At 48.5% G+C, this 26,781-nt stretch overlaps 1 protein-coding gene across 5 annotated transcripts in view; it reads right to left on the bottom strand.

Annotated features, from left to right (window-relative positions):
• The window catches only part of LOC138651746 (epsin-1-like), a 142,961-nt gene that overhangs the window by 37,694 nt on the left and 78,486 nt on the right, over positions 1–26,781 (bottom strand). The window contains exons 3-6 of one of the 5 annotated variants that reach the window (XM_069742201.1): positions 22,929–23,400; positions 17,082–17,331; positions 9,154–9,278; positions 5,952–6,023 (exon numbers count right to left, since the gene is read on the bottom strand). In XM_069742201.1, coding sequence (XP_069598302.1) covers positions 5,952–6,023; positions 9,154–9,278; positions 17,082–17,331; positions 22,929–23,156 — 675 coding nt within the window. In that variant the 5' untranslated portion in view covers positions 23,157–23,400. Of the gene's footprint in view, positions 1–5,951; positions 6,024–9,141; positions 9,279–17,081; positions 17,332–22,928; positions 23,401–26,781 lie in introns of those variants that run through there. The other 4 variants (XM_069742200.1, XM_069742204.1, XM_069742203.1 and 1 more) reach the window with 4 other exon arrangements.

The raw sequence follows: 26,781 nt of genomic DNA on the forward strand, positions 1-26,781 counted from the left end.
GCTCCATCACAGACAAAAGTCAGCCAGCCCCCCTGCTCCATCACAGACAAAAGTCAGCCAGCCCCCCTGCTCCATCACAGACAAAAGTCAGCCAGCCCCCCTGCTCCATCACAGACAAAACAGTCAGCCAAGCCCCCTCCCCCGCTCCATCACAGACAAAAGTCAGCCAGCCCCCCTGCTCCATCACAGACAAAACAGTCAGCCAAGCCCCCTCCCCCGCTCCATCACAGACAAAAGTCAGCCAGCCTCCCCCCGCTCCATCACAGACAAAAGTCAGCCAGCCTCCCCCCCCCGCTCCATCACAGGCAAAAGTCAGCCAGCCTCCCCCCCCCCGCTCCATCACAGGCAAAAGTCAGCCAGCCTCCCCCCCCCCCCCCGCTCCATCACAGACAAAAGTCAGCCAGCCTCCCCCCCCATCACAGACAAGTCAGCCAGCCCCCCTGCTCCATCACATACAAAAGTCAGCCAGCCCCCCTGCTCCATCACAGACAAAAGTCAGCCAGCCCCCCTGCTCCATCACAGACAAAACAGTCAGCCAAGCCCCCTCCCCCGCTCCATCACAGACAAAAGTCAGCCAGCCTCCCCCCCCGCTCCATCACAGACAAAAGTCAGCCAGCCTCCCCCCCCCCCCCATCACAGACAAAAGTCAGCCAGCCTCCCCCCCGCTCCATCACAGACAAAAGTCAGCCAGCCTCCCCCCCCCGCTCCATCACAGACAAAAGTCAGCCAGCCTCCCATCCCCCCATCACAGACAAGTCAGCCAGCCCCCCTGCTCCATCACAGACAAAAGTCAGCCAGCCTCCCCCCCCGCTCCATCACAGACAAAAGTCAGCCAGCCTCCTCCCCCCCATCACAGACAAAAGTCAGCCAGCCCCCCCCCGCTCCATCACAGACAAAAGTCAGCCAGCCTCCCCCCCCCATCACAGACAAAAGTCAGCCAGCCTCCCCCCCCCGCTCCATCACAGACAAGTCAGCCAGCCTCCCCCCCCATCACAGACAAAAGTCAGCCAGCCTCCCCCCCCGCTCCATCACAGACAAGTCAGCCAGCCCCCCTGCTCCATCACTGACAAAACACAGTCAGCCAGCCCCCTGCTCCATCACAGACAAAACACAGTCAGCCAAGCCCCCCTGCTCCATCACAGACAAAATACAGTCAGCCAGCCCCCTGTAAGTACACCAGTCAGCTCCCTGCTCCATCACTGACAAAACACAGTCACCCACCCCCCTGCTCCATCACAGACAAAACACAGTCACCCAGCCCCCTGCTCCATCACAGACAAAACACAGTTAGCCAGCCCCCCTGCTCCATCACAGACAAAAGACAGTCAGCCAGCCCCCCTGCTCCATCACAGACAAAATACAGTCGACCAGCCCCCTGTAAGTACACCATCAGTCAGCTCCCTGCTCCATCACAGTCAGTACACAGTCAGCCATCCCCCTGCTCCATCATGGTAAGTACACCATCAGTCAGCTCCCTGCTCCATCACAGTCAGTACAGTCAGCCATCCCCCTGCTCCATCATGGTAAGTACACCATCAGTCAGCTCCATGCTCCATCACAGTCAGTACACAGTCAGCCATCCCCCTGCTCCATCATGGTAAGTACACCATCAGTCAGCTCCCTGCTCCATCACAGTCAGTACAGTCAGCCATCCCCCTGCTCCATCATGGTAAGTACACCATCAGTCAGCTCCATGCTCCATCACAGTCAGTACACAGTCAGCCATCCCCCTGCTCCATCATGGTAAGTACACCATCAGTCAGCTCCATGCTCCATCACAGTCAGTACACAGTCAGCCATCCCCCTGCTCCATCATGGTAAGTACACCATCAGTCAGCTCCATGCTCCATCACAGTCAGTACACAGTCAGCCATCCCCCTGCTCCATCATGGTAAGTACACCATCAGTCAGCTCCCTGCTCCATCACAGTCAGTACAGTCAGCCATCCCCCTGCTCCATCATGGTAAGTACACCATCAGTCAGCTCCCTGCTCCATCACAGTCAGTACACAGTCAGCCATCCCCCTGCTCCATCATGGTAAGTACACCATCAGTCAGCTCCATGCTCCATCACAGTCAGTACACAGTCAGCCATCCCCCTGCTCCATCATGGTAAGTACACCATCAGTCAGCTCCCTGCTCCATCACAGTCAGTACAGTCAGCCATCCCCCTGCTCCATCATGGTAAGTACACCATCAGTCAGCTCCCTGCTCCATCACAGTCAGTACACAGTCAGCCATCCCCCTGCTCCATCATGGTAAGTACACCATCAGTCAGCTCCCTGCTCCATCACAGTCAGTACAGTCAGCCATCCCCCTGCTCCATCATGGTAAGTACACCATCAGTCAGCTCCCTGCTCCATCACAGTCAGTACAGTCAGCCATCCCCCTGCTCCATCATGGTAAGTACACCATCAGTCAGCTCCATGCTCCATCACAGTCAGTACACAGTCAGCCATCCCCCTGCTCCATCATGGTAAGTACACCATCAGTCAGCTCCCTGCTCCATCACAGTCAGTACAGTCAGCCATCCCCCTGCTCCATCATGGTAAGTACACCATCAGTCAGCTCCCTGCTCCATCACAGTCAGTACAGTCAGCCATCCCCCTGCTCCATCATGGTAAGTACACCATCAGTCAGCTCCATGCTCCATCACAGTCAGTACACAGTCAGCCATCCCCCTGCTCCATCATGGTAAGTACACCATCAGTCAGCTCCCTGCTCCATCACAGTCAGTACAGTCAGCCATCCCCCTGCTCCATCATGGTAAGTACACCATCAGTCAGCTCCCTGCTCCATCACAGTCAGTACACAGTCAGCCATCCCCCTGCTCCATCATGGTAAGTACACCATCAGTCAGCTCCCTGCTCCATCACAGTCAGTACAGTCAGCCATCCCCCTGCTCCATCATGGTAAGTACACCATCAGTCAGCTCCCTGCTCCATCACAGTCAGTACAGTCAGCCATCCCCCTGCTCCATCATGGTAAGTACACCATCAGTCAGCTCCCTGCTCCATCACAGTCAGTACACAGTCAGCCATCCCCCTGCTCCATCATGGTAAGTACACCATCAGTCAGCTCCCTGCTCCATCACAGTCAGTACACAGTCAGCCATCCCCCTGCTCCATCATGGTAAGTACACCATCAGTCAGCTCCCTGCTCCATCACAGTCAGTACAGTCAGCCATCCCCCTGCTCCATCATGGTAAGTACACCATCAGTCAGCTCCATGCTCCATCACAGTCAGTACACAGTCAGCCATCCCCCTGCTCCATCATGGTAAGTACACCATCAGTCAGCTCCCTGCTCCATCACAGTCAGTACACAGTCAGCCATCCCCCTGCTCCATCATGGTAAGTACACCATCAGTCAGCTCCCTGCTCCATCACAGTCAGTACACAGTCAGCCAGCCCCCTGCTCCATCATGGTAAGTACACCATCAGTCAGCTCCCTGCTCCATCACAGTCAGTACACAGTCAGCCATCCCCCTGCTCCATCATGGTAAGTACACCATCAGTCAGCTCCCTGCTCCATCACAGTCAGTACACAGTCAGCCATCCCCCTGCTCCATCATGGTAAGTACACCATCAGTCAGCTCCCTGCTCCATCACAGTCAGTACACAGTCAGCCAGCCCCCTGCTCCATCATGGTAAGTACACCATCAGTCAGCTCCCTGCTCCATCACAGTCAGTACACAGTCAGCCATCCCCCTGCTCCATCATGGTAAGTACACCATCAGTCAGCTCCATGCTCCATCACAGTCAGTACACAGTCAGCCATCCCCCTGCTCCATCATGGTAAGTACACCATCAGTCAGCTCCCTGCTCCATCACAGTCAGTACAGTCAGCCATCCCCCTGCTCCATCATGGTAAGTACACCATCAGTCAGCTCCATGCTCCATCACAGTCAGTACACAGTCAGCCATCCCCCTGCTCCATCATGGTAAGTACACCATCAGTCAGCTCCCTGCTCCATCACAGTCAGTACAGTCAGCCATCCCCCTGCTCCATCATGGTAAGTACACCATCAGTCAGCTCCCTGCTCCATCACAGTCAGTACACAGTCAGCCAGCCCCCTGCTCCATCATGGTAAGTACACCATCAGTCAGCTCCCTGCTCCATCACAGTCAGTACAGTCAGCCATCCCCCTGCTCCATCATGGTAAGTACACCATCAGTCAGCTCCCTGCTCCATCACAGTCAGTACAGTCAGCCATCCCCCTGCTCCATCATGGTAAGTACACCATCAGTCAGCTCCCTGCTCCATCACAGTCAGTACACAGTCAGCCAGCCCCCTGCTCCATCATGGTAAGTACACCATCAGTCAGCTCCCTGCTCCATCACAGTCAGTACAGTCAGCCATCCCCCTGCTCCATCATGGTAAGTACACCATCAGTCAGCCCCCTGCTCCATCACAGTCAGTACAGTCAGCCATCCCCCTGCTCCATCATGGTAAGTACACCATCAGTCAGCTCCATGCTCCATCACAGTCAGTACACAGTCAGCCATCCCCCTGCTCCATCATGGTAAGTACACCATCAGTCAGCTCCCTGCTCCATCACAGTCAGTACACAGTCAGCCAGCCCCCTGCTCCATCATGGTAAGTACACCATCAGTCAGCTCCCTGCTCCATCACAGTCAGTACAGTCAGCCATCCCCCTGCTCCATCATGGTAAGTACACCATCAGTCAGCTCCCTGCTCCATCACAGTCAGTACAGTCAGCCATCCCCCTGCTCCATCATGGTAAGTACACCATCAGTCAGCTCCCTGCTCCATCACAGTCAGTACACAGTCAGCCAGCCCCCTGCTCCATCATGGTAAGTACACCATCAGTCAGCTCCCTGCTCCATCACAGTCAGTACAGTCAGCCAGCCCCCTCCCTTTCATACACACCACGGATTACATGCCAACCCTGGAAACACTCTTGTGTTGAGCTCAAGCTGAATATGGAGCTGCCCAGGACTAGAGTAGAGTAAATTATTCAAAATTCTGGTTCTGATTACGATCAGTGGCGAATATGGAATTTGCAATATTCACCAAACACAGCCAAACGCCGCTGGAGTCAATGAGAGTTGAAATGAACGAATATGTTAGGAACGGATCGTAGAACATAAATTCGTCACGAATAAGGTACCAATATGGCACGATTATGGCAAACTCAGATTCGGCGATCATTTCCGAACATATTCCCTGAACTCCACCGAGGACGGAAGGTTAATCCTGCGATCAGGCTGGCCATACACATTAGATGGCTGTCAGCCACACGGCCACTCAGATAGCCACCTCTCTCCCTGCTCCGAACGGTTCTGTGTATATCTCCTAACCGGGCAAATACATGGTGCAATGGAATTCTAATGCCGACCTTTACACCCCAACATAATGGGCTGCCAGAAAGCACGGGATGTCACCTGCCCCCGCAGAAATCAGAGGGTTCGCCTACCTAATCACTATGGGGCTTTAATTAAAGTCTATTAGTTCATTGTATAGATTTCTATTGCAAATCCATCTCCAGATATTATCCGACAGCGGGACCATGTGGCGTGAGTCTGTATCCCCCCGCACGTGTGACGTGGACGCCGGCTCTCCTGTCTGGTAACACTGACCCCATATTCTTACGTGGAGACCGCTGTTTGACTGGACTGAGGTGAGTGGTTACATGTTGGAATAAGAACACTTCATCCAGTCAGAAAAATGTCTAGATATGCATGAAAGGCTTTAGGACTGACAACTAGACAGTAAGGAGGACTAGTCCGCCCACCAGGACAGTAGATGGTGACTACTCCTAACAGTGAGCCGCGGAGGACGCTGACGGAAGCAGAATGTTAGCGGCCATTAGTAGCACTGCGCCTACATCCACTAGGTCAGACACTGCAGCGGAGGCATCGGGAGGGACTGATTAGCGGCTAATTGGCGATTGTCATTGGGGGTTGGTAGGAAAAGTGGTCAGCTCTACCTTGTCATGTTCCTCTTTGCTCAAGCTAAGTGCAAGCTGAAGCTGCAATTCCTCTTCGGACACAGGAGGGGGCTGGGAAAGAAAAACAAAATAAAAGCACAGGACACCAGCAAGGTGGGGAAAAGGGTCAAACACAATGGAATGAAAGCAGATGAAGACAGGTGAGATAAAAGACCACGTACTGACATATATACCACAGCTTCAGGTCTGCACGTGGTGGCGCACACCGCAGGACTTCATCTAACAATGGGAGACACACAATTTGCCTAAAAAACGTGTCGAATCCAGAAATACAAATTGGCTGAAGCTGAGTATATCGTGGCACACAACTAAAAACTAAGAAACCAAATAAAAGAATATACAGATGTATAAATGTAACAGAACCATAAAACAAATCAGCAAAATAGGCACATGCTGGTAATGGTAGATAAGGAGAAAGGAAAGTCGTCATGAAACTGGGGAGGACAGCGCTATCTTCTCTAGGTCCAGAACAGGAATTGTAGGTAGCTCCTCTCCACTGGGCAGGACCACCACACATACGGTCAGATATAGGTGGGCCGCCATCATAATGGAGAAAGGACAAATCACAACTGGCTGTATATGACAACGCTGGAGATTCTGACCTTCAACGGTATGGTAATCATCTGTAGAAAACCTTCACACAGAAGAAATACACATTTCATTAAAATATTGCTTATAGCTCTGGGTTACTCTATGATTTAATGAAGCATCACAAGAAGAGCGTTCTGAAGGTACCGCAGTACCTAAAGGTACTTGTGTCAGGAGACTTGGTGGAGATGCTGACCAGTGCAGAACTCGTGTGCACATCAAAAGGTTTCCGTGTCTTTTCATCACCGTGGTCGAATAGATTTCAGAAACAACATGATAAGTGAATTAAACACTTTCACAGTTTGTAATATACATTTGGTAGAATAAATTCATACGGATGTTTCTCCTCTTCAGATGATGACTTTTGGAGGTGTCCATGATCGGATTATAAAGAATCTTCTACATTCAGAATATACGGATACCTGAAGCTTCAGCTGTCAGCCTCAGTCCCGGGGCTTGCAGCTCCATTTACGGACTTGTGCCCAGCACAAATGCCAGAACAATGTGTGATGAGGGCTGAATAATTAGCCAAGCCAGCCCCCTTGTGTCACGGCTACTGTACAGAGACTTCTCGCACAGCTCTGATGATACGATGACACAACACATTCCTGTGTCAGGATTAGGCCACGAACTGATGCTCTTGAACCCGGGCCTGAGATTGATCGCTGAATAGTACGGAACCTTTTGAAAATAAAACTAAAGTAAAAAGTTCTTTCAAACAACATTCTGAAGATAAAGTGGGGAGTGTACAGCCCAGGACAGGCAGACGATGCCGACTGCACACGTTAGGCCAATCATTTGTGCACAAGGTTTCTGGGGCATTGTAAAACTCTTCTACGTCATAATCCCTTTTCTGGTCACTTTTCTAAATTGTCTGGTGGGGGGTAAAAAAGCATAATAAATCTGGTGCCGGGCATGTCCGGAAGTTATTGGGCACAAAAGGAGCCAGAATTCTGGAGCCTCCAGCCTAGTAAATCAGCCCCGACATCATGGACAGTGGATATGGGAGCCCCCAATCTCAAGGTGCTGCCGTATGGAGGGTGGGCGCCAACAGGTCCCAATGGCAGGACGGCAGCCAGGACATGTAGTGACCAGATACGCGCTCCAGTGCTTTATTAGTCCTACACGCTTCACTAGACACATGTACATCATCTGGTTTCTGGGTGTCTGACATTTCTACTACCCAGGCAAGCTTTAAAGTAAAGTTTCATTGTTCGGCCAATTCAGATATGATGAATTATGAACAATGGCTGGTAAAAGTGTCCTGCTGACCCCTTAAGGGGGTGGTGGGGGTCTCACACGTAGATTGGGTACAAGGTTCTCAAATGTAAGAAACCACCTGTAGAGAGAATCTGACACCAAGATTTTACCATCTAATCTGAGAGCAGCATGATGTAGAGACAAAAACCCCAATTCCAGCGATGTCTCACTTACTGGTCTGCTCAGAGCAGTGTTTATAAATATCAGTGTTTTATCAGCAGGAGATTATCACTAGAGAATTACTTGGCCTGCTGCCATGTGGTTCACCACACTCCCACTTCTGATTGTCAGCTTTCTGCCTGTGCAAATTGCCAGTTTTCTGTGTACAATGTGCATAGGCAGAAAGCTGCTAATCAGCGGTGAAGGCAGGGTTATAGAGAGCTCAGCATTAGAGAACTGCCAGATCTGCTGCAGAGAAAACAATGTTTTTATGAATGTGACAGCAAGGAGCCCAGTAAAGCTAGCTTCACACTAGCGTTCGGCAGGGTAGCGGACGAAAGCCTTCTTATTCTGTGAAGCCCCGCCCACTGTCACGCCTCTTCCTTCAGCTCCGCCTACGTCTGCATGCGTCCTACGTACCTATCTTTAACATTGGGTACACAGGCCATTCGGATGTATGCAGATGACTCCGCAGGCGTCGTTTTGAAGCTGCGCCGACCGCAACAAAATCTAACATGTTGCGTGTGACGCAGGTCAATGCAGCGTCAAGACGACGCATGTGGAGGCATCCGCATACATCCGCATGGCCTGCGTAGCCAACGTTAAAGATAGGGTATGCAGGACGCATGCAGACGTAGGCGGAGCTGAAGGAAGAGGCGCGACAGTGGGCAGGGCTTCACGGAGGAAGAAGGCTGTCATCCGCAGCCCTGCCAAACGCTAGTGTGAAACCAGCCTAAGTGACATCTCTGGAATCAGGGTCTCTGCCCCTATATCATGATGCTCTCAGATAGGGTATCAAAAACTGATGTCAGATTCCCTTTAATGCATTCATCAAATCTTGCTCAATTTTTACTTTTCAAAATGGTTTGTGAGTCTTCTTCACAAAAAGGCTTTCTACTCCAACCTAATAAATAAATCAATCATGCAAAACGCGTAACACTATTCCGGGTCATAACCCCTGTCCACCAACCAGAAATACAAAACACCAATAAGAGGAAAAGTGGTCTCCAAGGCATTTGTACTGCAGGCATTTTCCCACTCGTGCCTTGGAAAGAGAGAGGCAGCTGGATACAGAAGATCTTGGTTCTCAGCTGGAAGTATATGTAAAATGTACAGGTTTACTACAGTAATAATAACCCAAGAGCCCCCCGTTTGGATTTACCTTTGCTCTTACCTGCTCCGCTTCTTCTTTGCTCATGGCCAGAGCTAGCTGGAGCTGGAGTTCTTCCTCCCCGCTGCTCTGCGGCCAGGCCTGCTCCGCTTCTGTGCCCGGGTTCAGTGTGGATGAAGCAGAGGACGCTGGAAAGATAGATTACAGATATTCATCAAAGTCTATATATGTATACGAGTGTCCTTATAGGAGAAATGTTACATCAAGCTCTGCTGTGACCAGTAATAACCAGCAAAGGGAAAACAAAAAGACTAATAGCATTGGCCTTTTTCTGGGCATTAGACTGGTAAGTTTTCCATTGACAGGAGGCCTGCTGGACTATGCTTATGGCCATCATACCTGACAGAAGTCATTCTTTGACCTCTGGTTACCATGACAACCACGGCATCGTGTGATTCTGCTGCAGGGTGGCCAATGGGGTGAGAGGGAGTTAGGGAGCCCCTTTCTCTTCACAATCATCATGATGTTTTGATTGTCTGGATTGTGACACTTTGAGGGTTAAATAGCCAGGGAGGATGGTGGCTTCAGCCCCGGCTGTCACTGCAGGAGCTCGTCTGTCAATTAAGCAGAGCTCCTACAGTGATCTCCCTGGGTACAAGCTCCTGTGCCTGCACAATCACTCGAAGGTACAGGTAAGTAGTGATGAGCGACTATACTCCTTGCTCAGGTGTTCCCGAGCATTTGTGAGTGCTCGGAGATTTAGTTTTCGTTGCCACAGCTGCATGATTTACGGCTGCCAGACAGGCTGAATACATGTGGGGATTCCCTAAGCAACCAGGCAACCCCCACATGTACTCAGGCTGGCTAGCAGCCGTAAATCATGCAGCTGTGTTGAAAAAACTAAATCTCCGAGCACTGACAAATACTCAGCAACCACCGGAGCATCGAGTATACTCACTCATCACTACTGGTAAGTTCAATGTTGAGATGGAGTTAAAGCATATTGGGGAGTGCAGGAAAATTGCATATCTGTGTTCATGAACTGGTGCACGGACGTCTCCAAAAATTATACAGTTGTGAAAGGGGTTAAAATTCAAGGTCCTGACAAACTCAACAATATCATATTGCCTGAAGGAGATGAAAAATCATTACACAAGAAAGGCACAAAGAAACAAAAAAGTGCAAAACTGCAAATGTAACTACTATAATCTAGAACAACACCACCACGGCGAATGTGACAGTGGCGCAGCGTACGAGGCCACAGCGGCCCCACGTCCACAACGCCACAGATTCACAGGAGGCAACAAACAATTCCGAGATAAGATGATCAAGGGTAAAGGTCTTGTTGTAGGTGAGGCCAAAGGGATTCCTGTTAATATTTACTCCACAGGTAAAGATTAGGACTTAATTCCTAAGCACAACAGAGAAAACTTTCCACCCAGGATCCAACTGGTTCCCTGACTGGTACTAGTCCTCAGACACTGGGGTCTCTGCAGCATGGAGCCGGGGCACGCAGTGTGCGCCTGTGGCCAAGACAAGGACGCTACAATGTGGCAGTGCTGGTGCGTAGCTGGAAAGAAAGCACCGAGTTTCTGGCTACACTGTCCTCCCCCGCTGCTAGTAGTAGCCTTTTCTTGTGTCGAGGTTTCCCTCCAGTACATGCACCAGTGGCAGCACCGAGTTTCTGGCTACACTGTCCTCCCCCGCTGCTAGTAGTAGCCTTTTCTTGTGTCGAGGTTTCCCTCCAGTACATGCACCAGTGGCAGCACCGAGTTTCTGGCTACACTGTCCTCCCCCGCTGCTAGTAGTAGCCTTTTCTCGTGTCGAGGTTTCCCTCCAGTACATGCACCAGTGGCAGCACCGAGTTTCTGGCTACACTGTCCTCCCCCGCTGCTAGTAGTAGCCTTTTCTTGTGTCGAGGTTTCCCTCCAGTACATGCCCCAGTGGCAGCACCAAGTTTCTGGCTACACTGTCCTCCCCCGCTGCTAGTAGTAGCCTTTTCTCGTGTCGAGGTTTCCCTCCAGTACATGCCCCAGTGGCAGCACCGAGTTTCTGGCTACACTGTCCTCCCCCGCTGCTAGTAGTAGCCTTTTCTCGTGTCGAGGTTTCCCTCCAGTACATGCCCCAGTGGCAGCACCGAGTTTCTGGCTACACTGTCCTCCCCCGCTGCTAGTAGCCTTTTCTTGTGTCGAGGTTTCCCTCCAGTACATGCACCAGTGGCAGCGCGCGGTTTAGCAGTGTCGTTCTACCGTTTCCCCTTTTGCAGCCCATGGCTGATCGGTCTCGTCCCTGCTGACAGACACGGATGCTGCGCAGCGTGCTTCCCTCTCCCTGCACATTCGGATTTCTTTCCCATCTTACGGCCTGATATATTCCCTCTCCCCCCCAGATTCCCTCTTATTTTCGGACTGTCACATCCTAGTCCTATTTCCTGTGCATCGCTATGGCGGAGATTTGATTGGCATCAGCCACACAGACAGAGGAAGCCAAGTCCGGAAGCCAGCCATTGCCTCGGACGAGACTGTCCGGTAAGAGGCGATCACTACAGGTCAGCCCCATGGAGAAGCTGAGGGGCCAGACTGAAAACGCCATGATTTAGAAAGACTAAATTAAATGTAGAAAATGGAAAATAAAGTTAAAAAAAAAAAAAAAAAAAACCACAAACAGCTTAAACAAGAAAAAAAAACCCTGTTTAGAAGATTGGAGGATTTCTGACACTACATTCATTGCCAAAACTGTGTATGGAAAGATTGCTCATGATACAATTAAGGTCGGACTTCAGTAAGGGTCCAGGGAAACTTTTGCCCCCCTCTATCGCGTGTTTCAACAAGGCAAAAATCAAAGTTCACCACCACCTGATATAACTAGTTTAACACAAGGAGAAGTATGCCTGCGTCTGAGAAAATTAAACACCGACAAATCCCCCGGCCCGATGGCATTCATCCACAGATACTGAGGGAGCCGAGATGAGTAATTGACAGACCGCTGTACTTCATATTCTTAGACTCTCTAGTAACAGGGGTGGTGCCACAGGATTGGAGGATGGCTGATGTCGTACAGATATACAAGATGGGTAAGAAGGTGGATCCAGGCGACTACCGTCCGGTAAGCCTGACATCAGTAGAGTGCAAAGATTTTGAGGGCATCATAAGAGATGACCAGCCGAAATATATTGCAGAGAATAATATAATAATAATAACTGACAACCAGCATGGATTCATGAAGAGTAAGTCGTGTCTAACCAACATGTTGGGTTTCTATGAGGAGGTGAGTGCAAGTCTGGATGTAGGTAATGCGGCTGATGGGATTTATCTGGACTTTGCAAAGGCATTTGATACTGTACCACATAACAGCCTTATACTGAAGCTACAGAGGCACGGACTGGGGGACACTATATGCAAATGGGGAAGGAATTGGCTAAATGACCGGAAACAAAGAGTCGTCATAAATGGCGCATTCTCTAAAGGGGATATAGCCAGCAGTGAGGACCGCAGGGATCTGTACTGGGAGCAGTGGGGACCGCAGGGATCTGTACTGGGAGCAGTGGGGACCGCAGGGATCTGTACTGGGAGCAGTGGGGACTGCAGGGATCTGTACTGGGAGCAGTGGGGACCGCAGGGATCTGTACTGGGAGCAGTGGGGACCGCAGGGATCTGTACTGGGAGCAGTGGGGACCGCAGGGATCTGTACTGGGAGCAGTGGGGACCGCAGGGATCTGTACTGGGAGCAGTGGGGACCGCAGGGATCTGTACTGGGAGCAGTGGGGACCGCAGGGATCTGTATTGGGAGCAGTGGGGACCGCAGGGATCTGTACTGGGAGCAGTGGGGACTGCAGGGATCTGTACTGGGAGCAGTGGGGACCGCAGGGATCTGTACTGGGAGCAGTGGGGACCGCAGGGATCTGTACTGGGAGCAGTGGGGACCGCAGGGATCTGTACTGGGAGCAGTGGGGACCGCAGGGATCTGTACTGGGAGCAGTGGCGGGCGCGGGGATCTGTACTGGGAGCAGTGGGGGCCGCAGGGATCTGTACTGGGAGCAGTGGGGGCCGCAGGGATCTGTACTGGGAGCAGTGGGGGCCGCAGGGATCTGTACTGGGAGCAGTGGCGGCCGCAGGGATCTGTACTGGGAGAAGTGGCGGCCGCAGGGATCTGTACTGGGAGAAGTGGCGGCCGCAGGGATCTGTACTGGGAGCAGTGGGGGCTGCAGGGATCTGTACTGGGAGCAGTGGGGGCCGCAGGGATCTGTACTGGGAGCTGTGGGAACCGCAGGGATCTGTACTGGGAGCAGTGGGGGCCGCAGGGATCTGTACTGGGAGCAGTGGCGGGCGCGGGGATCTGTACTGGGAGCAGTGGGGGCCGCAGGGATCTGTACTGGGAGCAGTGGGGGCCGCAGGGATCTGTACTGGGAGCAGTGGGGGCCGCAGGGATCTGTACTGGGAGCAGTGGCGGCCGCAGGGATCTGTACTGGGAGAAGTGGCGGCCGCAGGGATCTGTACTGGGAGAAGTGGCGGCCGCAGGGATCTGTACTGGGAGCAGTGGGGGCTGCAGGGATCTGTACTGGGAGCAGTGGGGGCCGCAGGGATCTGTACTGGGAGCAGTGGGAACCGCAGGGATCTGTACTGGGAGAAGTGGCGGCCGCAGGGATCTGTACTGGGAACAGTGGCGGCCGCAGGGATCTGTACTGGGAACAGTGGGAACCGCAGGGATCTGTACTGGGAGCAGTGGGAACCGCAGGGATCGATTCTTTTCAACCTTTTTATTAATGACCTAGTGGTTGGGATTGAGAGTAAAGTGTCAGTCTTAGCTGACAACACCAATCTATGTAGGATACTAAAATCCGATCTTGACATTACAATATTGCCAAACGATCTGAATAAGATGTCTGAATGGGCAAACACTTGGCAAATGAAATTTAATGTAGATAAATGTAGAGTAATGCACCTAGGATGGAGTAATCCTATTGGAGCATATATAATAAATGGGACCATATTCAGGACTACAGAACAAGAGAAGGACTTGGGGATTCTGGTTACAAGTAAGCTGAGCAGCAGCACTCAATGTCAAGCAGCAGTCGCAAAAGCAACAAGATTTTAGGATGTATAAAAAGAGATAAAATCCCGAGATCCCAACGTATTGTTATCCCTTTATAATTACTGGTGAGGCCACATCTAGAATATGGGATCCAGTTCTGGGCTCCACATTTCAAAAAGGATATTCAGAAGTTAGAATCAGTTGAAAGGCGGCAACCAGATTACTACAAGGGATGGAGGCCGCTCATATGAGGAGAGGCTGGCAAAGTTGGGCTTGTTTAGCTTAGAAAAAAAAGACACCTCAGAGGAGACCTCATTTATATGTATAAATATATGTGTGGCCAGTACAAAGGACTGGTACATGACTTATTAAGGACCACACTAAGGACCAGGGGGCAGTCATTATGGGTGGATGAAAGGCGATTCCTACAGCTAAAACAGGAAAGGATTCTTTACAGTTAGAGCAGTCAGACTGTGGAATGCTCTACCACAAGAGGCAGTAATGGCCGACAGTATAACAGCTTTTATTCAAGGGCTGGAGGATTTCCTCAGTACACAACATTACGGGTTATAGATAATTTAGTGACAAAACGTACAATTAGTGGGGAAAGGTTGATGGCACCGGGGTATTTTTTAAACTGACTGAGCCCTTGTTGAGCCACAGAGTACATTCAGACAACCATTTGATCATCCGTTTTTTTGGGGGTGGGAGGGATAGGGGGGTCTACCATTTTAGACAGGAACAAGTCCATAGTCCACTAAAATCCCAGAAAAGCAGGACTCAGACTGTACCCCCGAAAGAAAACAATGTAATGTGGATGGCCCTCATGCATGGCGTAGGAACAATGTAACAGGTGGAAGGAAAACCCGAAGGCTTCAACACAAGGACACTGAAACAATTATTCTCGTACTTAGACCTAATGAGATGCGAGTGGTGCGCCCAAATGTTTGCTTTGTGGAGACCGCCATAAGGTAGAGCTGAAAATAGCTCAGGCGGGAAATGTTACTGCCATCTGTGCACTGATGATCGCCGCCCCAAACTCAAGCAGAACGCACCAACAAGGTATATGTGTGGTGGAGAAGCCCTCCTCTGGGTAAGGCTATTTTCACACATCAGGTTTTTGCCATCAGGCACAATCCGGCTAATTTAAAAAAAAAAAAAAAAAAAACGGATCCGGAAGAATTTGGCGCCGGATCTGTTTTTTCCTCATAGACCTGTATTAGCGCTGGATGGCCTCACGTTTCATCCGTTTTTTGCCGGATCCGTCAAAAATTGTCGGCCCGGCGGCCAGAGAGATCGCACAGACCGCCAGAGACGGATCCGGCACCATGCGGCTTTTACTATAATAGAAGCCTATGGCACCAGATTCGTCAAATGAGTGAATCCGGCGCCCAATTCCAATTTTTTTACTTTGAGCATGCCCCGTAGCTGCATTTTCCATTCTGGAGTCAGTCTCTCATATGGCCACTCATTGCCACAATGTCAGACCATGCCAAGCTATGATTGCCAGTCTCAGAAAAAGTGGCGCAAGTGCCCACCCTAGACAAAGAACAGAAGAAGCTCCCAGTTGGTCTACAAGCAGAGATTTCACATATTGCACTCCTAAAAACATAAATGTGAATATCTCTGCACAGAAGTGACACCGCACACAACAGAAAAAGAAATCAGGGATTCCTACAAGTTATTGAACTGTTTTTTTGGGAGCAGGTGTCAGATTTTCTGTAAAAGATGCTGGTGGTCTCCATTTTCTCTGCTTAGTTTGCTGCAGTGCAGTGATCTCATGTCTGGGGCAGACAAGTAAAGAGACCAGTGGGCTCTCAGGAAAATCATTTTTTTATTTGCTTTCATAAAAGTTCTTTGATGGTCCCAAAAAAATGTAAATCTTTCAAAAGGCCTCCAATCTAGGGGCGGCTGTGAAGATTAGAATTCTGTGGTACATCACTTTAACAAGCCCCAACATTTTTGACTTTTTGGGGTAACGCCACAGCTGGGGTACATGATGAGGAGCCGCTGCGTGCCTTACACCAGAAATCTGGCGCCACATCTGTGGTGAGGAGCACACAGGCGCATGCCACTATTCGGGTATGGAGGAGAAAGGCTGAGCAGAAACACAGCAAACTAGTGCGCGCATTTTTTTTTTAACGCAATTTTTTTTGTTTATTACAAATTTGAGACTGTTTTGTATCTGCAGAGAAAACTATTCAACATGCGCTCGAGATTCCAGAAATCTCACTTTGCCGGATCAATAAAATGTGTTTAAATGAAGCAAAAAGGTGTAGAAAAACAAGGCAAAACATGTGTGAACATACCGTTAAAGGGAATCTGTCAGCAGGTGTTTGTTATGTAGTCCGAGATCAGCAAGAGGAAGGCACAGAGAACATGATCCCAGTGATGTGTCACTAACTAGGCTGTGTAATGTGGGTCTAATAAAATCCGTGTTTTATCACCAGGAAATTATCACTAGAGAACAAGTTGTCTCATGACATGTAGCTTCTCTGCCCTGTTTAACACCTCCCTCACCACTAATTGGCAGCTTTCCGCCTATGCAGTGTACCCAGAAAGCTGCCAAACAGTTATGTGGGTTGGGGTATACAGAGCATTCAGAGCACTGCCAGATCTGTAGTAGAGAAAAGAGGGACTCAAAATCATGTCAAAATGAGGGAAGCAGCCAAGGGACACATCGCTGGAATCAGGGTCTCTGCCCCTACATCATACTTTTCTCAGATCACATAGCATAAACTTGCTAACAGATTCCCGATAAGACAGACCGGATTCATATTAATAGATGTTCGCCTCTGCATTACCACTGATGTGATCTATATGAATCGGGCCTGTTTTTTCTGAAGGAAGTCTCCATGGAGTCATGTCCTGATCCACCGCCGCTAACCTACATCTGCCTTTATCATCGCTCCTCCATAGTCATGAGAAGTATTGTGGCATGTGAGTGCGCCTGTACGTACCCGTGGAGGTCTGCGCCAGCTTCTCCTTGGTCTTCAGCGCATGCGCCCGTTCTTCCTTCAGCCTTTCGTCGTCCTTCAGCAGGGACACCAGCTGCTTGGCCTTCTCGCGGACATTCACACCTTGGTCCTTCCCATCTCTATCCACATACTGGAAATCCTTCAGGGTCTGTATAGCATATATGTTCTCTTTGCACTGTTGGGCGACGCGCTCGGAGCCGGTTTTTATTAGATACTCCATCAGAGTCATAGCCTGCAGAGGGAAAGCAAAAGAATTCTTATCTCAGCGGTCATCCTAGCTGCTTGTGGGTTATTCTTTACTACTAAATAGATGCACCAGCTTCCAAGCCACTAACCCCCTGGAAGGGCGCGAGTTATTGCTCAAGTTTATCACTGAGAAGCAGATCCGTGAGACGTGGAAGCGTCCCGACTTGTATCCAGGTCTGTCGGATCCACATGAATGGCCGAGTCTGACCCCAAATCAGATCACGATAGGATCTGTCGGATCTGGGATTGTCAGATGTGTGAATACATCCGCTCTACTCTATGGAAGAGCGCATCCAGGAGTCACACATGTGCACAGCGAGCCAAGACTTCAATTCAGGGGAACGTTTTATGCCACAATGGTGGCAATAAATATTTAGCACAAAAATTATTTTATTTATTTTTTCAGAAAAACCTGACAACAGGTCAAACATGGCTAGTTCCTGCACTTATTCCCACTGTGTTTTTTTGCAAATCTGCCATGTGATTCCAGAGATATAACCTTTTCTTTTTTGCGCCATTTCCTGTGGTCTTTATTCTAGAGCATGTGGCTTACAGAGTAATACCCCAGAAGGAAAGACCACCACTAAATAAAAAGGACCACAACTAAATAAACCAGGGAAGCAGCAGGAATAAAAAAGGAACAAAAATGAGTCACGTGACCTGGTGGCACTAAGCCAGCTATTACTGACTGATATATAGTTATCTGAGAAAAGACTCAGTATAACCTGTGATTTCATCACTTAACCCCTTCGTGCCATGCGCCGTACTAGTACGGCGCTGCGGCAACTGCAATTGTGCCAGCCGCAGTACAAGTACTGCGCATCGATCACCGCGGTGATCGGGTGCGGGTGTCAGCTGTATGTGACAGCACCGATCGCGGGCATTTAACCCCTCTGATGCCGCTGTCAGTAGTAGGGGAAACTAGAGGGGGATCGCGCAGCGATGGGGGCTCCCTGCGTGCTCCCGTGAGAATAACGCAATATGATCGCATTATTCTCATGGTCTCCATGGAGACCCCCTGGGTCCAAAATGGCCGCAGGGGTCCTTCAGTGAGGTGGATTGCGAGCGCCTGCATAGACCAGCGATCTGACACAGTGGTAAGCAAAGTGTCCGATCTGACATGATACAGTGATGTCCCACTCTGGGATAATATTCTAAAGTAAAAAAAAATAAAATGTGTAAAAATATATTTTTTAAAATCCCCAAATTATAATACAAAAATATATATATTTCCAATAAATCCATTTATGTAAAAAAAAACAAACAAACAATAAAAGTACACATTTGGTATTGCCGCGTCCGTAACGACTCGCTCTACAAAACGGTCCCACTAGTTAACCCCTTCAGTGAACACCGTAAAAAAAAACGTCATCTTGTCTCGCAAAAAACAAGCCACCATACAGCTCCATCAGCAGAAAAATAAAAAAGTTATAGCTCTCAGAATAAAGTGATGCAATTATTTTTTATATAAAATAGTTTTTGTGTAAAAGCGCCAAAACATACAAAAAAAAAAGATATAAATGAGGTATCACTGTAATCGTACTGACCCAAAGAATAAAACTGCTTTATCAATTTTACCACACGTGGAACGGTATAAACACCCCCCCCCCCCCCCCCCCCAAAAAAAGAAATTCTGGTTTTTGTTCTTTTGCCTCCAAAAAATCGGAATAAAAAGCGATCAAACAATGTCATGTGCCCGAAAATGGTACCAATAAAAACGTCAACTCGTCCCACAAAAAACAAGATCTCACATGACTGTCGACCAAAATATGGATAAATTATAGCTCTCAAATGTGGTGATGCAGAAACTATTTTTCGCAATAAAAAGCCGTGTGTGACGGCTGCCAATCATAAAAATCCGCCATAAAAACACTATAAAAGTAAATCAAACCCCCCTTCATCACCCCCTTAGTTAGGGAAAAATAATACAATTTTAAAAAAATGTATTTATTTCCATTTTCCCATTAGGGTTAGGGCTAGGGTTAAGGCTAGGGCTAGGGTTGGGGCTAAATTCAGGGTTGGGGCTAAAGTTAGGGTTTGGATTACATTTACGGTTGGGATTAGGGTTGGGATTAGGGTTAGAGGTGTGGTTAGGGTTAGAGGTGTGGTTAGGGTTATGGTTGGGATTAGCGTTAGGGGTGCGTTTGGATTAGGGTTTCGGTTATAATTGGGGGGTTTCCACTGTTTAGGCACATCAGGGGGATCTCCAAACGCGACATGGCGTCCGATCTCAATTCCAGCCAATTCTGCGTTGAAAAAGTAAAACAGTGCTCTTTCCCTTCCGAGCTCTCCCTTGCGCCCAAACAGGGGGTTACCCCCACAAATGGAGTATCAGAGTACTCAGGACAAATTGGACAACAACTTTTGGGGTCCAATTTCTCCTGTTACCCTTGGGAAAATACAAAACCGGGGGCTAAAAAATAATTTTTGTGGAAAAAAAAGGATTTGTATTTTTACGGCTCTGCGTTATAAACTGTAGTGAAACACTTGGGGGTTCAAAGTTCTCACAACACATCTAGATAAGTTCCTTGGGGGGTCTAGTTTCCAATATGGGGTCACTTGTGGGGGGTTGCTACTGTTTAGGTACATTAGGGGCTCTGCAAACGCAATGTGACGCCTGCAGACCATTCCATCTAAGTCTGCATTCCAAACGGCGCTCCTTCCCTTCCGAGCCCTCCTGTGTGCCCAAACAGTGGTTCCTCCCACATATGGGGTATCAGCGTACTCAGGACAAATTGTACAACAACTTTAGTGGTCCAATTTCTTCTGTTACCCTTGGGGGGAAAAAAAATTGCGGGCTAAAAGATCATTTTGTGGAAAGAAAAAAATGTTTTTATAATTTTCACAGCTCTACATTCTAAACTTTAGTAAAACAATTGGGGGTTATAAGTGCTCACCACACATCCAGATAAGTTCCTTATGGGGTCTTCTTTCCAAAATGGGGTCACGTGTGGGGGGTTTCCACTGTTTAGGCACATCAGGGGCTCTCCAAATGCGACATGGGTTCCGATCTCAATTTCAGCCAATTTTGCATTGAAAAGTCAAACGGCACTCCTTCTCATCCGAGTTCTGCCATGTGCTCAAACAGTGGTTTACCCCCACATATGGGGTATCAGCGTAGTCAGGACTAATTGAACAACAACTTTTGGGGTCCAATTTGTCCTGTTACCCTTGGGAAAATAAAAAATTTGGGGTGAAAAATCATTTTTTTGTGAAAAAAAATGATTTTTTTTTTTGTACGGCTCTACATTATAAACTTCTGTGAAGTCTTGGAGGTTCAAAGTGCTCACCACCATCTAGATTAGTTCCCTAGGGGGTCTACTTTCCAAAATGGTGTCATTTGTGGGGGGCTTCCACTGTTTAAGCACATCAGGGGCTCTCCCAATGCGACATGGTGTCCGATCTCAATTCCAGCCAATTTTGCACTGAAAAGTCAAACGGCGCTCCTTCCCTTCCGAGCTCTGCCATGCGCCCAAACAGTGGTTTACCTCCACATATCGGGTATCGGCATACTCAGAACAAATTGCACAACAACTTTTGGGGTCCAATTTCTCCTGTTACCCTTGGTAAAATAAAACAAATTGGATCTGAAGTAAAAATTTGGTGAAAAAAAGTTAAATGTTCAAGTTTTTTTTTTTAAACATTCCAAAAATTCCTGTGAAGCACCTGAAGGGTTAATAAACTTTTTGAGTGTGGTTTTGAGCACCTTGAGGGGTGCAGTTTTTAGAAAGGTGTCACTTTTGGGCATTTTCTGTCATATAGACCCCTCGAAGTCACTTCAAGTGTGAGGTGGTCCCTAAAAAAATGGTTTTGCAAATTTTGTTGTAAAACTGAGAAATCGCTGGTCAAATTTTAACACTTATAACTTCCTAACAAAAAAAATTATATTTCCAAAATTGTGCTAATGTAAAGCAGACATGTGGGTAATGCTATTTATTAACTATTTTGTATGATATGACTCTCTAATTTAAGGGCATAAAAACTAAAAGTTTAAAAATTGCAAAATTTTCAAAATTTTCGCCAAATTTCCATTTTTTTCACAACTGCAAGTCAAATAGAAGAAATTTTACCACTATCATAAAGTACAATATGTCACGATAAAACAATCTCAGAATCACCAGGATCCGTTGAAGCGTTTCAGAGTTAAAACCTCATAAACTGACAGTGGTCAGAATTGGAAAAAATGGCCCTTGTCAGGAAGTTGAAAACAGGCTTCGGGGTGAAGGGGTTAAAGGGGCTGTGCAACACTTGGCTTCTCATTCCTCATGTATATTCACCACCTCCGCTGCCGTTCTAGCGGTGTCGACACTCGTGCTCCCGGGGATGGCGTGATGTTGTTACGTCACACAAGCCCTGCGCCCAATCAGAGCTGGCATCACTGGCCCCGCCTTCAGATGTACTGATCATCAACAGGAAGTCCGGGCTGTGGACGCTCTCTGACTTCCTCTTCATGTGCGATTTGTCTGAAGGCGGGGACAGTGACACCAGCACTGATTGGCCGCCAGGCATCAGGTGACATAACCTCATGAGCCACTCATGTGAAAGAGCCAAATATGAGAAGAGGTTGTCTATCTAGTGGATTTCTGGGACTTTGGGCCCGGTAGGCGGTCCTATCAATGACTGACAGCCTTCTTTAGCAGCGTGCATACAGAGAGATCTGTCAGTCACGGATATGACCGCCCACCGGACCTAAAATCCCAGAAAGAGCAGAGGATTAAATGGCGAATACACAAGTTATACTGCAGCTCTCCTCACAGCTATACACCGATCTGCTCCATAACATGGTGCCTGCAGATTTTCATGGTAACAGGCTCCCTTTCCTCGCCATTTTTACGTTTTGGTGCATGTACTAAATATATGTGGTGTAAAGCACTGACAAATTTGGCAGAGGCATCTATGATAATAAAACGTAGCACCGTGCACTAACTATTGGGCACAAATACAGTGCACACAGATCTACTGCATCCAGCAGTGTTGTAGAGCATGCCCTGTCATTCCTGTACTAAGAACGATTCCCCCATGGTTTCTCCTGCACTAAATATCAGTGTGTGATGCATTGGCACAAAGAACCTTCTCTGGATCTGCTGCTACAAACACCAGTGTGAAACAACAAGAAATTACAGAAAAATACAGAAATAAAATCCTTCGTTGTGCAACAGCCAACGTCTACGGATCACTATGGCTGTGGGATATGTACAATGGAAGGAGGAAGCATAGAGGACGGACCTCTAACTGCGCCATGTAATGAAGTAAGATCCAGGAGTCGAGGTGCTGAAAATTGGGTTGACTAATAAAACCAAAATTTTCAACACCTCGACTCCTGCATCTCTGTTTTTCATGATATGGGGTCTTCGTTAGCGCAGTTAAAGATCCATCCTCCCACTGCATGTACCCTGGATCTGCAGCAGCCATGTTACCGAGCTCGCTTTGGTGTTGAGGCACACAACCCTGCCAGGTGAGCACATCCCTGCACCTATTGTTCTCATAGGCTATATCTGGGCAGGACCCGGTTTTGTGCTATTGCCTTCCAGTTTCCTCCTATCAGATATATACAGTGCAATAGAAAAGAAGCAAACGTCTTACTTTATAGACATGTCTCCAGTTTTTCCCATGGTCATTTAGTCGCTTCCATATCATGCTCATGATTTCAGAGAACGCTACCACATTGTAGGTGAGATCTGCAATTTCAGACATAAGGGAACTAGACGGGCCCCAAGGATCATTCGACGTGGCTTCTCTGACTTTGATTTCAGCTTCAGAGTAATTATGGACAATGTTTTTCATCTGGCGGCGGAGTGAGGAGGTAGACATGATGACTGACTTACTGACCGGTGACAATAATTAATACGATTACAATTACACTATATATATATATTAGTAAGAGAGCAACTTTCTGTCTGCAGATTGTCTACAGCAACAATAAGGGCCCAAGAACTGGTCAAGCTTTTCAGGGCATCCAAGAGAACGCCGCCTCCTTGTTCCAGTGGGCTAAGATGTCCTGATGTATTCTCCACCACTGACGGCTCCTGGCATGGTGAATGCTCTACAGCCACATCTGCAACGAGAAATTGGACGACATTAGGTCTCAGCAGTCAGAGTACAGACCAGTAATGATCATATGCACGAGAGGAGGAAAGACTGGTCCCAAACACTACCCTAATCCACTTTATAGAAATGGCGCACTTCAAGGAAGAGCCAGGGAGTTTACATCTCATGCGTACAGCTCTGGAGCCAGCAGCATTGCAACAACAGAACATGCAATATCAACTATTTATGGAAAATTAATTCTATATATAAGCCACTAAGGCTATGTGCACACGTCAGGATTTTCTGCAGAACTTTCCTGAACAAAACCAGACTTTTACTGCAGGAAATCCGCATGCGTTTTTTTCGCGTTTTTTTGTGCGGAGCTTCCCATTGCATAAAATAGCGGCAACAATGCAAAAAAAAAAAAAAAAAAATCAGCAAAATTAATGAACATGCTGCGTTTTTTACGCGGAAAAAAACGCATCATGTGCACAAAAATTGCAGAATGCATTAAAAATGATGGGATGCTTATGTATGCGTTTTTTAACCATTTTTTCCACGGAAAATGGTCGGAAAAAATGCGAAAAATCCTGAACGTATGCACATAGCCTAAATGTCATCTAAAGAGATAAACATACCCTGTAAATCTCTTACCATTACTAACTGAGGTTTCCCTCATACCTCAATCACACATTCTCAAAACTCTCCCTTGACCCATCTTCTGTACCTAGCCATCGCCCCATCTCACTTCTCTCCTACACCTCCAAACTACTAGAACACCACATCCATTTCACACTGTCCTCCAACTTCTCCTCCTGCTCCCTCTTCGACCACTTACAATCTGGCTTCAGACTGCATCGTTGCACTGAAACGGCCCTGAATAAAGACATCCAAGGGACACCAATCTGTCCTCCTCCTCCTGGACCTGACCTCAGCTTTGGACACAGTGGACAATTCCCTCTTACTACAGATTGTCTCATCCCTTGGCATCACAGACTTGGCCCTATCTTTGATCTCCTCATACCTAACAGACCGGACATTCAGCGTCTCCCACATCACCTCCTCACCTCGCCCCCCATCTGTCGGTGTCCACAAGGTTCAGTCCTAGGACCCCTGCTCCTCTCCATTTATACCTCCGGCCTGGGACAGCTCATAGAATCTCATGGCTTTCAGCATCACCCCTATGCTGATGACACACAGATCTACAACTCTGGACCAGATATCACCTCCTTACTAACTAGAATCCTTCTTGTATGATAGATTTCTAAAATTTATCATGGACAAAACAGAATTCATCATCCCCCCCCCCCCCCCCCCCCCCATCTCATTCAACCCTCTTTAAACAGACCTCTCCATCAAAGCCAATGACTGCCCACTGACCCAGTCCCACAAGCGCGCTGCCTCGGGGTAACCCTAGACTCTAGTATCTCCTTCAAACTACATATTCATGCCCTTTCCACTTCCTGCTGACTCCAAATCAAAAACATTTCCCGGATCCGTACATTCCTAAACCAAGAATCGGTAAAAACCCTAGTCCATGCCCTCATCATCTCCAGCATTGACAACTGCAACCTCCTGCTTTGTTTCCTCCTCTTTAACACACTGCACCCCTCCAATCTATCCTCAACTTGCTGCCTGACTAATCCACCTGTCCCCCCGCTATTCCCCAGCCTCTCCCCTCTATCAATCCCTTCACTGGCTCTCCACTGCCCAGAGACTCCAGTACAAAACCCTAACCATGACGTACAAAGCCACAACCTGTCTCCTCCATAAATCTGTGACCTCGTCTCCCGGTACTTACCTACACGCAACCTCCGATCCTCACAAGATCTCCTTCTCTACTCCCCTCTTATCTCCTCTTCCCACAATCACATACAAGATTTCTCTCGCGTATCACCCCTACTCTGGAAACCTCTACCACAACACAATCAGACTCTCACCTACCATCGAAACCTTCAAAAGGAACCTGAAGACTTAGCTCTTCCGACAAGCCTACAACCTGCAGCTACCACCGATCGACCAAACCGCTGCATGACCAGCTCTATCCTCACCCATCCCTTGTAGATTGTGAGCCCTCGCGGGCAGGGTCCTCTCTCCTCCTGTACCAGTTATGACTTGTATTATCTAAGATTACTGTACTTGTATTTTTATAATGTATTCCCCTTTTCACATGTAAAGTACCATGGAATAAACGGCGCTATAAAAAAAAAAGAAATATAATGAAAAAACGTTTCTGCACTATAGTGTGAACATGTGCGGTATTTAGTCCTATAAGATCCTATCCACCCTAAACCCCATCAATTGTGCAAATGCCTGCGCCTGTTTGATAAATTCAATTGCTAGTCACGCATAGCAAATTGCAATAAAAAAAGGATATACCGTATTTTTTGCTTGATAAGACGCTCTGGATTGTAAGACGCACTCCAAATTTTGAGGAGAAAAACTTTTTTCAATAAAATGGTGGTGCTTCTTATTGCTTACCGGGGGTGGTGGCTGCGGTGAAGCAGGGACCCGGGGTCGCTGCTGGAGGAGGCAGGAGTGGGGTGATGCTTCAGGCTGTGATGAAGGGGTGTCCGGCAGTGCTGCTGGTGTCTGGTGCTGCTGCCCGGTGCTCTGCTGGTGTCTCTAGTGCTGCGGGTCCCCGGCGGCGCTGCAGCGGTCTCCTGTACTGCTGGGGCTCTACCAATATTTTGTGAAAGGCCAGAGCCCTGGCAGTCCCATGATTTCCTGTGAGTCGGACTTCGGTAAAATGGCCACCGGGCAGGGCGGCGCATGCGCAGATGAGATCTTGGGAGATGAGATTTCAGCGCTGACATCCCATCTCCAGAGATCCGGTGCCAAGATTTCCATCTGCGCATGCGCCGCCCTACCCGGGGCCATTTTCTAGGAGTCCACCGCACAGAAAACCATGGGACTGTCGGGGTGGGCCCCTGCAGCACTGGAGACCGCCGCAGCAGCAGCAACGGGCTGCGCCAGATGCACACCCGCAGCATTGGAGACACCAGCAGAGCACCAGGCAGCAGCGCTGAACACCCGCAGTAGCACCGCCGGACACCCCTGCAGTACCACCGGGCATTGGAGACACCCGCAGAGCACTGCGCAGCAGTGCCGGACACCTCGCAGCACCGCCGGACACCCCTTCAATCCAGCCTGCAGCAACGGTACCGGTAAGGTACATTCGCATTATAAAAGACACACCCCCATTTTCCCCAAAAATTTTTTTGGGGAAAGTGCATCTTATAATCTGAAAAATACGGTATTCAAACAATAATCACACACACACACACTATATACCATGCAATAAAATTCATTACCCAATAGCCGTAGTTGACAAAGCAAATACCACGGTTGGCAGCACAGATCGTCATCTACTAAAACCAATGGTTAATGGAGTTGTCCATATAATAAT

The sequence above is a fragment of the Ranitomeya imitator genome, chromosome 10 (genome assembly GCF_032444005.1).
Source record: "Ranitomeya imitator isolate aRanImi1 chromosome 10, aRanImi1.pri, whole genome shotgun sequence".
NCBI lineage: Eukaryota > Metazoa > Chordata > Amphibia > Anura > Dendrobatidae > Ranitomeya > Ranitomeya imitator.